This window comes from Orcinus orca, chromosome 1, assembly GCF_937001465.1.
Source record: "Orcinus orca chromosome 1, mOrcOrc1.1, whole genome shotgun sequence".
Taxonomy (NCBI): domain Eukaryota; kingdom Metazoa; phylum Chordata; class Mammalia; order Artiodactyla; family Delphinidae; genus Orcinus; species Orcinus orca.
In genome coordinates, this window is record NC_064559.1 from 14742878 (window position 1) to 14758976 (window position 16099).

The following is a 16099-nucleotide window of genomic DNA, read 5'->3' on the forward strand; positions in this document are numbered from 1 at the left end:
TCCCTCTTCATCCCTTTAACAATGGTCAGCTGAACAGGCAAGCTGTTTTCCCACATTCCTTTGCTCCAGAAAGCAAACAGGATCTCCTGGGTAAAAGCCAGCACTCAGCAGCAATGTGAGGACCTGTCTGATGCAGCATTGCTTCCCTGGCACCTCATCCCGGTCTTTAACCTCACAGTGGGGACAAGCTCTATTTCATTTCACTTCTAGCTTCTCACTTAGTATCCTTGAAGGTATCTTCTCACATCTAAACACGTCCTCTGTGTGCCTGCTACTACTCCCTTCTAATTCCTGCCCAATCTCGCCTCCCTTTTTATCCACGGAGTCAAAAGCTTCCCCTAACTGTGAGGAAGTAGAAATTAGTCAGCTGTCTGCATAGACAGGGGTAAAGCTGTGAGAAGGTAACAGAGTACAGACGAATGAGAACCGGAAAGCAGGGTACCCGACTTTTAGCCTGACACTAAGCTATGTAACCATCACCTAATTGGACCCTAATCCAATCTCATCTCCTCTTCTGAAAAATGATTGGGTCAGGCTATTTCAGTGATTTCCAAACTTTGTTTTACAGAACTGAGGGCCTTGGGGTCAAGGGGAATGAGCTGACCGAGAGGAGGAAGAAAATTCCCATTTTTATTAATCTTATATATTGTGGTTCTATATAAAAATTTCAAACGGAAAAAAAAAAGTTTAGAAAGCATTGGATTAAATGATTTTTAATCATTTTTTAAAAATGATTAAAAGATCCAATAGCTCTTCCAGATCTAAAATTATATTATAGCCGATGTACTTCCAAATAAAGCATAAAAAAAAAAGAGTTCTTGATTATAGATTTCTTCTGATAGCATTTATTTATTTTCAAAACTGCTTGATTGGTATTTAATCTACTATTTTAAATTACCTGGAAGAACATAAGACCATGAAGTTCCACTGTCAAACCAGATGTCCAAAATATCCTGACCTGGCACATACTCCAAAGCATCAGGACCACCAACCTAGTAAGATAATGTAAAAACATTTTAATTACACAGCCATCACAACATTTACAATTAATACCCAAAAAGGTCTTAAGAAAATGAAATACTTACAACCATTAAATTCACATTTTAAAATGAAATTTCAGACATTTTTAAGTATTTTGCAATTAAGTACAACTGCTTCATTTCCATGTAAAAGTGATTGTGGCCACTTAATTATACATTTACTAATGGAAATATAAACTTTTTATTTCTTGATAATCTTCCAATTTGGATTCTTCAACATGTGATGCCATCAGTTAACTCAAATTCATGTCCTACAAAGTCCTGATATAGCAATGTTAGGCACTGTTCCCTCAAAGTCACAAGTGCCTCTCTCTGCTCAGCCAACAAAGCAGTTAAAATCAATCTTGGCCCTCAGTGAGACAGCAAATATCCCTCACACTCTACTGCTACACTATATACCCAGCTTCTCTAGCTAAATAAAAATGTCTACTCTCAAACTGCACCGGCTCCTCATTTATGATGAATAAACTCATGAACTTGACATGATAACATAACTACTTTTTAACTCCCAGGGAATCTCGTGTTGTCATTAAATCACGCAATACATAACAAAGGCTGTTAAATACGAATAGAAATTTACCTGAGATAAGACTTCTTTTGGAAGAAGTTGCTCCGGGGGAAGAGTCCACCAGATATCACTGCCATGTTCCTCCACTAGTTTAATAATATGCTCAATAGTTTGGCTATTTTAGGGGGAACAAAGTAGAATTGTTCACTTAATTATTGTGATTAATACCTAATATTTGAAATTTAAGAAACAGTAGTACTTTTTCCCTATCTGCAGGATATTTATCCCAATATGCAGGGTATTTTTTCCTATCTTTCCCCCCAAATTTAGTGTTATCATCTTCAGTTACTTGCTTACTTAGTTCCTGCTGTCTTCTTAAATTCAATAAAATAAAATAAAATTGATCATATGGAGCCCTTAAAAGAAAAAGAAAAACAAAAACGACTTCTCCTGATATCCCTATTTCAGTTACTGAGTTCCCTGTTTCTATCAATCTATTTTCTATCCAAGTACCTATATTCAAAACCTGCTAATTATCTACCTCCTCCAATTTCTGCTCAAACTAAGCCACCACATTCTGTCAGTTTCTACCTTGAAATATTACTCAAATTTATTCTTTGAGTAAATAAAAGAATATTAGTCCAACCTCACTGCGTCAATACTAGATTGATGCAATGGTCTGACTTTTCCCCTATGCTTATTCCTCTACATGACACATGAAATTTAATTTATACGACACATCTTTGAGAGAGTTGCACTCCTAAAACTGCTTTTATCACACCAATCCCCTCTCAAAGATTTGCAGTGCCCCCTCACTGCTTATAGGACTGAGTCCAAATACATCTGTATAAGAGGTAATACTGTACCAGAGCACAGATTTTGAGATCTGATATTTGATAACAGATATCCAGGTTTATATCTTGACTCGGCTACTTTTTATATATATGACCACACACAAGTACTAAAACTTCTCTAAGTCTTGGTTGTCCCTTCTGTTAAGAAGAATAGTACAATTTTTGTTCAAAAATAATTTGAGTATCTCCAATGTTTTGGACGCTGTTCTAGGCACTGGAGATACAGCAGTTAACAAGGCAGATAAGATTCCCACTGTAGTGGAACTTGCACTTTAATGATCCTAGATACTCTCGTCAGAATGACTGCAAACTAAATGAGATGATCCAGTAAAATTTAACACATGCCTAACACACAACAGAAAGCCAATAAATGCATATCAAATGAGTACTGAAATTGATCATTATCTTTGGGAAGATAAAATAAGATAAATTATTTTTATCTTGGGAAGATAAAATAAAATAAATTGTCTGAAAATTAAACTCAGGGAAAATCTTATACTAAATTTTCTCACAGGAATAATACACTTTTAAGTTATTATCACAGCTTTATGGACATTACAACTTCCTCTAGTTGCTTTCCACTGAGTCACAGAATATATTGGTCAAGAACATGGACCCTGTGTGGAGAGAAGGGAACCCTCCTACATTGCTGATGGGAATGTAAACTGCTGCAGCTACTATGGAAAACAGTTTGAAGGTTCCTCAAAAAACTAAATGTAGAGTTGCTATATGATCCTGTAATCTACTACTGGGCATATATCCAGAGAAAACTATAATTCGAAAAGTGACAGATGAATGGATAAAGAAGATGTGGTACACATACACAATGGAATATTACTCAGCCATAAAAAAGAACAAAATAATGCCACTTGCAGCAACATGGATGGACCTAGAGATTATCATACTAAGTGAAGTAAGTCAGACAGAGAAAGGCTAATACCACGTGATACCACTTATATGTGGAACCTCAAATATGACACAAATGAATTTACCTATGAAACAGAAACACACTCACAGAGAACAGACTTGTGGTTGCCAAAGGGGAGAGGGGGGATGGATTAGGAGTCTGGGATTAGCAGATGCAAACTATTACATACAGAATGGATAACCAACAAGGTCCTACTGTATAGCACAGGGAACTATATTCAATACCCTGTGATAAACCATAATGGAAAAGAATATGAAAAAGAATTCAGTGTGATACACTGAATCACTCTGCTGTTCAGTAGAAATTAACACAACATTGTAAATCAACTATACTTCAATAAAATAAAATAAATTAAAAAAAAAAAAAAAAAAAGAACATGGACTCCAGAGCCAGACAGCTTTCATTTAATTCCTGGCTCTATAACTTACTAGCTATGTGACCCTAGGCAAAGCACTCAACGTTTCCGTACCTTGGTTTGCAAAATGCATATAATAACAGTATCATTAATAGAGCTATTATGGATATGAATTGAGCTTATATGTAAAATGCCTAGAACAGTGTCTGGCACATATTAATAGGTATTATATAAGCATTAGCTATTATTTAAACTGATTCTTTTGGGGTTTTTTTGGCCTTGCCACGCAGCATGTAGGATCTTAGTTCCCCGACCAGAGATCAAACCTTGTGCCCTGCATTGGGAGCACAGAGTCTTAACCACTGGACTGCCAGCGAAGTCCCATAAACTGATTCTTTGAAGTCAGGAAACTTAAGACAGTTAATTTTGTTAACCAGTTACCAAAACACATATCCATATTAATATTTAGAGATTAAAGTATATACACTAAAGCGAACTTTCCAATTATCCTCTTTTCTACCATACTCCATTAATGTAAGTAACTAAAAATGTAGGTCTATGAGAGTCGATGGAAATGGAAGGAGAAGTGGATAGGAAAAGTTCTAAGTTCTTAATCTGGATCTGCTTCTTATTAATCATGACTATGTATGGCAAATCACTGAACCTCTCTGGGTCTGATAATTCAGATAAAATGAAGTGTTTATGAAAAATTGTTGTGGGAAGCAAAAATCAAATGGGCATTTAAATTAAATATGCTCTACAAATTGATATCCAAAATACCTAAGTTGATTACACTATGAAGGACAGAATGAAAAAGTATAATGCTACCACATCTATTCTGAAGAAATTATGAACAATAAGAATGTTTAAATGGGCACAAGTCCATATTTCTAATACAGTCACACATTTCAGATGGACTTTAACAATAAACTTTTGTGACAAGAGACCATAAAAACTTTGCGCAATAACAACCTAGTTATATGACAATATTTAGTTACATATTACTATTTTAATAGTTTGCACAGAACATTTTATCAGTTAAGAAAATATGAATATACTGTAATAGAAAATCTGAATAAACCTAATGCTATTACTCTTAGAACTAAAAAAAAGACAGATACTAGCAAAGTACATTTATACACATATATCATACCAATTATGAAATTTTCACTAAAAAAAGATTCTAAATATGAGTGTCATTTTTATTTTGCCCTTCTTTTTTTTTTTTTTGGCCGCTTCATGCGGCATGTGGGATCTTAGTTCCCTGACCAGGGACTAAACCCATGCCCCCTGCATTGGAAGCTCAGAGTCTTAACCACTGGACTGCCAGGGAAGTCCCCTCATTCTGCCTTTCTATCTTTACAATGTTATCATTAGATTGTAATTTTCGGTAAATAGTAAAATAAAAACAGTGAAGCACCTTTAAATGTGTTGGAAAGAAACAGATAAAAAAATACAAACATAAAGGAAAATCATTCAAATTTCATATTAATTTAGAAAATAAGGTAGAGACGTTAAGAATAATATTATTATTAATCAAAATAAAAGCATTGGGCTTCCCTGGTGGCGCAGTGGTTGAGAGTCCGCCTGCCGATGCAGGGGACACGGGTTCGTGCCCCGGTCCGGGAAGATCCCACATGCCGCGGAGCGGCTGGGCCCGTGAGCCACGGCCACTGAGGCTGCACGTTCGGAGCCTGTGCTCCGCAACGGGAGAGGCCACAACAGTGAGATGCCCGCATACCACAAAAACTAAATAAATAAATAAAAGCATTTATGTGTATACCACAAATTATATACACACATTTATGTGTATAATTTTAAAAGGACTTTACAAGCACTCTCTAATTGGATTCATAAAAAAACATATTTATAGCTAAACTGACAGATAAACTGTTCTGTGCCTTGGGGTTCCTTAAATCATGAGCCTAATAAGCAAGTAACACAACTAAAAGCCAGGCCTCGAAACTGTCTCTCCTAAATCACGGCTTGATTCTGCTTTTACTTCTCCATTCAGCCTTTCTAACTCATTTATGAAGACAAACACTGTATCTGTGAACTCACACTCCCCTTCTCTGGGGTTTGCTAAGCAAAGGCCCAAAGACTCTTATTACCCATGTGTAATGAAAGCGTGAACCAGAGACCAAGTCAGGGCAGCAGGGAGTCTCGGGAGATTAGTGTGCTGACAGAGCAGGCACCAAGTCCAAAGAGCAGAGGCTATCTGCAACTTATTAGATACTGACAGGAATACATCATTTTTTTTTTCTGAGCTTCAGTTTCTATGAACATTCGGAAAAGCTGGGAGAAGAAAGGCTATGTGAAAAATTTTATTCTTAAAAAAGTCCTAACATTGTAGTCAGTAACCTTAACAACTGTAGATGATACTTACATATCTGTTTCACAACGCCTGATTCAACTCTAATGAAACTAAGTTCTTTTTTATATCGCTAAATAGCAGATAAATTCAATGAAGTTTCAGAATTATATTTTAAGTATTACTTAACTATATTCAAGTATCTTAGAGAGTCTGTAACTAAAAATACCCAACAGCAAAGAAAGATTCCAATTTTGCAGCTGGCATGTTATTAAGGCAACTATAAAATCCTACCAAGTTTAGTCAACCAGCTCTAGTCTAACTAAAGTTGAAGTTTTAATTGCTACATTTCCTTATAAAGATATAGGTTGTTCACTTAGATATACAATATAATATTTCAATATGAGAAGAAATTTAATCTTGTATTATATACACCTTATTTGCAAATATACTTTTTAACTCATAAAGGTCTCTTATTTCAGTGAGGAGGAAAGTTTGGTTTTGTTTTTTTTAGTTTACCTAAATAATACTTACTAAAAATGGTATAACCATACAATGTTAACTGCACCAATGAAAATAATCCTGTAGTAGCTTTTAAAAATCTAGTTTCAAAAAGGCTGTCATAAATAAAACTACATACTACTAAAAATATGACTCATTATATTTGTGTCCCTTCTGACATATACAGATGAATTTGGACCCCCAAAAAATGTTTTTTCCAGTGTATCGAAAAGAAATATGAAACATTTTAAAGAGGGGAGAGAAGCAGCTCTGCTTCATTAATAGACCAATTCCTACTAATATTTAGAGCAAGACTTGCTTCCTTTCTTTTTATTGTGAAATATAAAAACATGATGTACTAAATATACTTTAATGGGCATTATCTTCTGTAACTTAATTCTATTTTGAGATCTTAGACAACTATACTACTTAAGTTTTTAAAAAGAGGAAAATAAAGACAACTCAGAGTATAAAAACTGAATAAAATTTATGACAAATAAGAATGCAGATTTCAAAGACAAAAACATTCTCACAATCCAAACAAATCAAAATTTAAGTGCACGGAATTGGTATCACTAAGTGAAAACTTTCTTCTGACTTGTACTCTGGTGGTCTGAATGCTCCTAAAAATATTGTGGCAGAGTTTTAAAAACAAAATTTGCAATAAAAAAACACATATAACCTCCAAACTTGAGGTAACTATAGTAGATTGCAAAATAAAGATAAATTTAACATTCAAACAAAATCTGAAAAGATAATTTCGATAAAATATACAAGTAAATGCTGCACAAGTGCTCAAAAGATACTCATTATAGCACTAGCAAAAACTTAGAAACAGCCAAATGTCAGGATGGGCTACATTTATTTGATTTTCATACACAACCATTAAGAGCTAAGCTACCATTTTTAATGGCTACCTATTCATTCTTCCAGAATTGACTTTAATTATTTCTTCTTTTTCATATAATTACGTTTCTTTATAAACAACTGTATTAGACATCCTTACAGATATATATATATATATATATACACACACACACACACATATATCTTTGTACAAGAGATGTTAGTCCTTTTGTTTCCTTCGGATAAATACTTAGAAGTGTAATTTTTTATTACAAAACTGAGATGATGATTTAAAAAGTTCTAAGACAATTTTATGGGCATTTCTAGTGATATTAAATATTCTTCCAAAACACACAAGTAGTCAAAATTTGTCTTTTGAAATGTAAGAATTCCCCCCTTTGTTAATTATACCCTATACTTAACACAAACACACAGTTAACTTATAACCTAAAGATCGTATAAATTACTGTTGATAAAAGTGGGTGAAACCACTTATCACTACATAATCTCTATGCTTCCATCTTAATGCTGTATTTCATAAAGCAGTAAGTCCATCATAAAACTTTGTACTTTACGCAACGGCCTTATCTAAACACACGCATTATGTGTCCTTCTTAGGTTTCAATCCATGAAAATCCGCTAGGTAGTACCAGCCACTATAACACCAACCAATCATTCTAAACTTTGCTATCAACTGGGCTGAAGCTTATTTAACGTGTTACCAGAAATTAAACAGCATTAAGATTGCTACGTAATGAACAAACTGTTGCTGTCGTTTCATTTTCCTGTATTTCGTCTTTATAAAAGCCAAAATATTAAGGACTATAATATTCTTTTCTTCTGGAAGTTACTGGAATAAGAATGAGGTAAGAGGCTAAATCTTTCATATTTATTTACTAAGTTTAATTCTAGAACACAATGAAATGTGGGGGAGCTCTATTTTTAATTTAATTCTATACTTATATTTTGAAGATGACAGGAAACAATTTTGGAGAAATTTTTATTTGATGAACATTATCAAACTTTTTCACCAAAAAGTCATTATTATTAACATGAGCAAAAATTTGAGGTAGCTAAAGCTAACACCCAAACTTGAAAATCCTTGCCTGCTTCTAGTGAATTTCTCACAATTTCCAGAATTTGGGGGCTAAGTTTCCTAAATGCATGTTAACTATTGCATTAATACTCTTAAATTGATTAAATGGTCTGAAATGAAAGCAATTTAACTAACAACCTCTTTTCCTTCCTAGGTGGCAAATGTTTCTACATTTTATCTTTTTTATGCTAAAAAGTATTTGTTTTATTAATTAGTAATAGATTTCCACCTAAATTATAAAGGCATTATATTACAGATTAAGAAAAATGATCAATGATGTTAAAGTCAAAAATGGAATTATTTCTTGAGAAAATACAAAGTGCAAATGAGAACATTAATTCAAATAAAAATTAAACATCAGAGTTTCAAATCTACCCATCTCTCAGCTTATTCAGAACATGAATAAATCAAGATTTTCTTCTGTGAAACTAGTATCCTTAAGAGAGAATTTATAGACTTTCATCAAGAAAAGCAGAAAGGGGCTTCCCTGGTGGCGCAGTGGTTGAGAGTCCGCCTGTCGATGCAGGGGACACAGGTTTGCGCCCCGGTCCAGGAAGATCCCACATGCCGCAGAGCGGCTGGGCCCGTGAGCCATGGCCGCTGAGCCTGCGCGTCCAGAGCCTGTGCTCCGCAACGGGAGAGGCCACAACAGTGAGAGGCCAGCATACCGCGAAAAAAAAAAAAAAGGAAACTTCTGATCTGCTTAATGGGGTCATCAACTGTAACAGCAACTCCATGTGGACTGTGCACCAATTTCCAGTGGAGATGCTGTTACTTTTGATGGCTACCAACTCACTTCAATGTAGAGGCGTATTCAAGAAAGACAAAAAAAATTATGGTCACTTGGGTCTCATTTGATTAAGGAGGAAAAAAAAGACAGCCTTTCATGCCGTCTTTAAAAACTGACAAAGAATTAACATCCATTTTTAAAAATTAACTGTTATGTCACTTAAAGGACCAAAAATGGAAGAGGATTAGAGTCATTATTCAGAAATGGTGTACAGGAAAATGACCTATGAATTGACAGACAGTATGGTTGTTTGTCTGTCATTTCTGTAGGCCAATATTCTGTATATCTCTGCGACTTCAGCATCAGAAATCAACTACACCATGCAAGCAACACAATGGCAGATGCACAGAAAAGAATCTGTTACATACCATGTAAATGTATTGACTGTAAATAAAACATAAATGATACCTAAAGAAAATCTGCTTCTGTTTCTCTGACAAAGCTCACATTTATTTCACCTAGGTCACTGACCAATTGATCTATGTACCATTTTATTGTAGTGATTAAATAATGGTCAAATAAACCAGCTTGCTCTACTTACTAATACGTACATTGGTCCACTTGAATCACTTCAAGGAAACACCCTAAAAATCCTGCTCTCTAAATATGGAAAAGAATGAGGAACAATGGCAGCGTCTTATAAAGGTTTCCTTAAAAGAAAACTCGCCAGTGTGGAATTTTAAGCAATTCTTGTGTAAACTTATCTCAACTTTAATTCTTAGTAGGGGAAATAAGATATTAGTTTTTATGTGATCAAGCTCTAAATTTTAAGAACAACATATGCAACAATATTTAGGCCAAACAGTCTTAGCTCCAAGTTGTAATAATATTGCAATAGCCTTAAAATCACTTCCTGGTCTCTAACCTCTAGTTTCTTTTCCTAAAACATACCGTGACTCTTCATGCCTACTTAAAAGTTTAAATTCCTTAGCCTGGTATTTAAGACTCACTTCAATTTGCCCCAATCAATCTTTCTTAAGTGTTTATCTTTCTGTTCCCCTCACACAACCTGCAGCCCCATTATGGTTCCTGTAAACATGCTATGTTTTCCCCACTCTGGGTCCTCAGCTCCTAATCCCACTACCTTCCCCCATTTGCCACCTAATCCTCCAGACCCTACTCAAATGCCATATCCTTTATAACTGAAGCAAATGAGCTGTTTTAGGGTTCAATATTTGTTCAAGGCAGAGCCTTTAGTTCTTCCCTCTGAACCATGTTGCCATAAGGTGTCAGCCATAAGGTGAAGCAGTGATACAAGGAACATTTCAAAGTGAAAAGGAACCTTCACACCAAGGATACTAAGAACTAACTAATACTGGCTAAAGGTAATTTAAAAAAAAAAAAACAACAGTGTAGTCAACAATTTAAAAAAAACCTAAAATGCATATATTCACAAAAGTACCACCTAAAGAAATACTAATAATGTTGACAATGAAAAGCAGAACCTTTTTACAAAAATGATGATGAACCCCAAGGTAGGACATTCAACTCTGTCATCTCTCCATTACTTAAATTCTCCATTACTTGCTGGCGTCCATGCCTTCAAAACTCTCACTAAATCCTCAACTGATGAAATGTGAAAATACTTACCAAAACACAGTCAAACTCTTTGCTCATGGTCTAGAATAACTTAGTAAAATGTCCAAAACAAAATTACTCCAAAAAAAATGATAACCCAGGATGTATTCGCAAAAGAAATGATTAATATTCCCCTTTCCACATCTGTTAATAACAGCAACAATACTGAGAGCCACCTTAATTTACTAGAAGATAAACTAGCTAGATTATCACCTCATCAAGAGCAGGGACCATGTCAGTCTTGTTTACTGCCTCAAAAAAGGGTCTAGTATATGATTAGGGAAAACAATCTTCTTTTTACTGTATAAGCTTTTCTACTCTGAATTGTTCACTAGGTTCATGTATTATCTTTCCAAATTAAAAAAAAAAAATTAAGGAAAAAAGAAATAACTAGGAATGTAATCATCACTAGAGTTAGTTATGTGCATTCAATTATATTATAGTTTCTTAAATTACCTATACAATTACCTAATGCCATTTCTACTGAGAGGGAGCGTAGACTCGGAGTGAAAGACTGACACTAATTCCTGAAGAAAAATCACATACTGGGCTCCACCACTCAACACTGCTTATCTCTGGGCTCCTGACACCTTATCCCAGCACAGGGCACAGTCAGGGATAATGAATTCTCATAGGAAAATATTCACGGTCTTTGCTTCTACGTATCAATACTGAAAAAATAATCCAGTGTTTGTTAAAATTTCATCCATCTGAAAGGATCTTTCTGAAATTTATATTTTACTCCCCTCAAAAAAGATAGCTATTTTAGAATATTTTATTTAACATATATCAAGAGTTTTCAATAGTCCACTATTTTTCCATTTTTGAAGAAAATACAACTCACTTTAAAATGTTGAAAATTTTAGAAAGAGTTCTACCTGTTGATCAAGAATTCATCTTTTGTCTTATGATGAAACACAGGAATTGGAACACCCCAAACTCTTTGCCTTGATATACACCAATATGGCCGCCTGTCCATCATTTCAACCATGGCATTCAGTGCTGATCCAGGAATAAATTTCACTTTTTTTAACAATTCCTGCAATTGATTCACAAATCAAGTTCAGTGAGAGAAAGCAGAACAAATTTTCTAGAACTGCCATTATTTATCCTAATACAGTTCTTTATTTTAGAGATTATAGTCATTTACATGCCCCCTTCCCCCACCAAAAAGAAACTAATCTAAAAACACCATAGATTTCAGAGCAAATGAGACAATGTTAAAATAGGACCACAAATGATCTAATAAATAACATCCAGAGCAGACTTCACCTTTGGAGGATGTGACAAGAAATTTTATACTAATTTCCAAGCACCCTAGATCAAAACTGGTAATAACAGGTTTAGTAGAAGTATTATACTTTATTAAACTACAGTTAAAATCAATTCAAACTTGATTTCAATAATTCTTCTTTAAATGCTTAAGAAATAAGCTACTATCTTAGGTGGACAAACAAGGACTGCAATGTAACCTAATTTTACATAGTATGGTTTACAACATAGAAAACACTTTCTCAAAATAAGTTACTTCCTATTTACTGGCTGTCTCTCAAGAACTCTCCTTCCCTCCACCTCCCGCCTCCAAAAGTTGTAAACTACTAGCATTTGCTTTCATTCGTTAATTACCAAGAAAAGAATTGTATAGCAAAAATGTTTAAAAATATCCGTAAGTGAAAATATAACTTCATTTTAAAAAGTCTCAAAGAAAGTCTCTCTACCCATCGATAAAAGCATTTTTACATTTTTAGAGCATGTTTAAACAGTTTCCTCGCTTACCTGAACCACCAGAAATCCCCTCCCCCAAAGCCCTTTGTAGCACCACCCACTGGTAGAAAGGCAACATTCGCAATTTATTTTGATTAAAAATTGAAACGTGATACTGACTTGATATTTGATTTTGTTAAGGAATAACTATTATTTTTTTAAGGTGGTAAAAATGGCATTAAAATTATGTTTTAATTTTAAATGTCAGATATACATGATGAAATATTTATGGAAAACATAATGCCTTTTAAGTTGCTTTAAAATAATCCAATGGGTAGGAAGTGTAGATAATGGGTAGGGATGCAGATAAAAATAAAATTGGCAAAAAGGTGATTATTGTTGAAGTTGGGTGATGGAAACATGGCAGTACATTATTCTCTCTATTTCTGCGAGGAACAACTGAAAATTTTCTATAAAGAAGTTAAAAAAAAATATGGCTTCAGCGTATTGCATCAGCATCAGACTCAGATGTTCTGCAACAAAAATCCGTGCAGAGCTGAAAGTTACAAATTGTAACATTTACAGGTAAGAAAAACAGCCTTCACAGAAATGTAAAAAACAGAAGAAAACAAAGAAACGGTCCATAGCACAGTTATCCACTCTACATGAATGTAGAAAGCATAAATTGCTTGCATAGCTTTGGCATGGACCCCAAATTGCCATGTCAACAAATGAACCAACTAATATTAGCAATGTTACATGCAAGCTGTAAAGCAAAATATCTGTATACTCAGCCTGGTTACCAAATATATATTTGAGTTCTTTCATTTAATAGAATCAAGTTGTTCATGAGATATACACACACACAGATACATAAACGTATTGAATGAAAGAGCTCAAATATATATTAATATTTAAAATGCCAGTTATAAAATATTTGTTAACTCAAAAGAAATAGCTTTTCAAATGAACTGCAATTTCAATTTTAAGGAAGCAAAGAGTTTTAAAAGAGTTTTGCTGAATGCCCACTATGTGCCAGACACTGTTCTGGGAACTTTTATTCACTTATCTTGTGAGGTAGGCATTATTATCACTTTTATACAGATGAGGAAACTGAGGTTCTGAGAGGTTAAACAATTTGCTGAACTTAAGTCCTAATTCTATGCTATTTTCACTACACTGGGCAGGAAATTAGAGCAACTTAAACTCTTTAAGCATGTATAATAAAGGGATGGAAACCCAAGGTCCTTCCAGATCTAAAATTCTACAAGTTTATGAAACCAAATAATAATAGCATTAATCCCTTCTACTCCCAAAACCCTACCCCAACCTCACAGGTAAACCTTTCATACTGAGGGAATGATAAACCCAGCCCTTACAGTAGGATGCCTTTTATACCTTGGCTGTAGTCTTAATATCCGTGATATTTACAAACCACTGCTTGCTGGCACGAATAACTACTGGTTTCTTAGTCCTCCAGTCATAGGGATAGCTGTGTACCAATTTTTCCTTTTTCAACAAATTCTTTGCAGCCTGAAGCATCTTTATAACTTAAAAAACAATTAATAACAATTTACATTAGACACAATTAAAAAGCACTATGAAAATCCTAATAACTCTCTAAACTCCCAGGGAGTACTAAATCTGGGCCAACAGGTGACAGTAAGAGTAGCCATCTACCAGGTAGCAAAGGCATAATCTGGGAATCTCCAGGCAATAAAAGCAGAAACTGTAAAACCTTAATCAGACTGCAAATTATGCCATTCCCATGGCTCTTCTTTTCAAAGATGACAGAATACATCTAGAATTCTACATCTCAAATTCAGAGTCACAATCTTTCATACTATGAATCTTAAAATGGTCTCCAGGTAATCCAGAAGAAACCAGGTATACTGAGTTGAATTCTGTCCCCCCAAAAGATAGGTTCAAGTCCTGGCCCCTAGTACTTGTGAATGTGACCTTATTTGGAAATAGGGTCTTTGTAGATGTAATCTGCAATTAAGATGAGGTCACACTGGATTAGAGTGGGCCCTAATTCCAATGCCTGGTGTCCTTCTAAGAAGAAAGGACACACAGAGACACACAGAGCAAAGAAGAACATGTTATAATAGAGGCAGACTGGAGTGATACAGCTATAAACCAAAGAATGCCAAGGATTACCAGGAGCCACCAGAAGCCAGGAAGAGGCAAACATGAATTTTTCCATAGAGCTTTCAGAGGGAGCAGAGCCTGGCCAACACCTTTGATTTCAGACTTCTTGCCTCCAGAACTGTGAGAGAATAAGTTTCTGTTGTTTTAAGCCACCAAATTTATGGTAATTTGTGACAGGAGCCCTAGAAAATTAATATACCAGATCTAATTAGCCTTAGTCTTAGTGTGGGCAAAGAAAGGTTTTCATAGTACCTGGTCCTTGGATCCATACTTATAGAAAGGCAGAAAGAAAACTCAAGACTGGAGGACCCCTAAAATTGTTGATACATCAACTATCCTATATGTATCAGTGATATAAGGGTTACAAACAGAGTGCGAGTGTCTGATTCACAGTCAGCATCTAGTCCCAAGGTTGATTTCATCCTTCCACAAAACTAACACTGCTGATGACTATCTTTATAGCCCTAAAATAACATCACTCTCTGTTGACTGCCTTGATTTGCTTAAACAAGTAGAGCAACTTCAAAGCAAAAGATGAAAAAGTGCCAAACTCCATTTTAAACCATGTGGCAAAATAAAATATAAATAAAATATAATTTTAGCTTTTTGTTGAAAGTACAAAATGAGAGAATTGTCAGCAAAGGTTACTTCTGGCTGCTTTTCAGAAAATACATATTTATGATACCAACATAAACAGTACTCACCCGCATCTGTTCCCTCTTCAAGAACAGCTTTGTTTTGCAGTTCAGGACCTGCAGCATCTGTGAAGACTCCATCTTCATTCACTAAACAATCCTAAAAAGAGTCATTTTGAACAATTAAAATAAAGTATCAAGACATTTCATCTTATGACAATATCTAGCAAAGCAGTATACTATATAAAACATCTCATTACAGTCTAGTCTTTCACTACACTGAAAATTTGGATACTACTTATTCAGTCAATCAGAATTTGTGAATTTACACATTTAAATCACCAAAGGCAAAATGTATTATTAAAACATACACCTAAAGTTTAATTACAAAAAGTAACAAAATATACTAAAAACCTCAATTTACAGATCTATGGCAGTGTACATACATTGTGACGACTTTGAGACTTGCCTTTAGCTAAATGGAAAAACTTGCTAAGTAACTGACGTGTGTAAAATAAATTTAGAGAAGACTGTTTAGTCTGAAAAAAATTTAAAAACCGGCTCTTTTCAACTATTTAGTAAAACCCACTTGCCATTTTTCAGGGATTGAAAGTAATTTGTCTATGTGACTTAATACTTGGAAAAAAAAATGCCCCCATTTACTATGCATTCTTCAATTCTAACTCTGTGACAATTTTGTGCTAATTCTGGGAAATCGTTCTCAATTAGTATGAGTTAATAAGGCTTTGGAGGCTTATTGCACAGAAGCATTTCACAACTTAACTACGATGACAAAAATTAT

General features: G+C 34.6%; 1 protein-coding gene across 2 annotated transcripts in view; it reads right to left on the reverse strand.

Moving 5' to 3' along the window:
• IARS2 (isoleucyl-tRNA synthetase 2, mitochondrial) overlaps positions 1 to 16099 on the reverse strand; it is a 77964-nt gene that overhangs the window by 20519 nt on the left and 41346 nt on the right. For both annotated transcript variants that reach the window (XM_004271022.4, XM_033430451.2), the window contains 5 exons: positions 15367 to 15457; positions 13910 to 14061; positions 11686 to 11846; positions 1621 to 1723; positions 899 to 992 (listed from right to left, as the gene is read on the reverse strand). In XM_004271022.4, coding sequence (XP_004271070.1) covers positions 899 to 992; positions 1621 to 1723; positions 11686 to 11846; positions 13910 to 14061; positions 15367 to 15457 — 601 coding nt within the window. The remainder of the gene's footprint in view (positions 1 to 898; positions 993 to 1620; positions 1724 to 11685; positions 11847 to 13909; positions 14062 to 15366; positions 15458 to 16099) is intronic.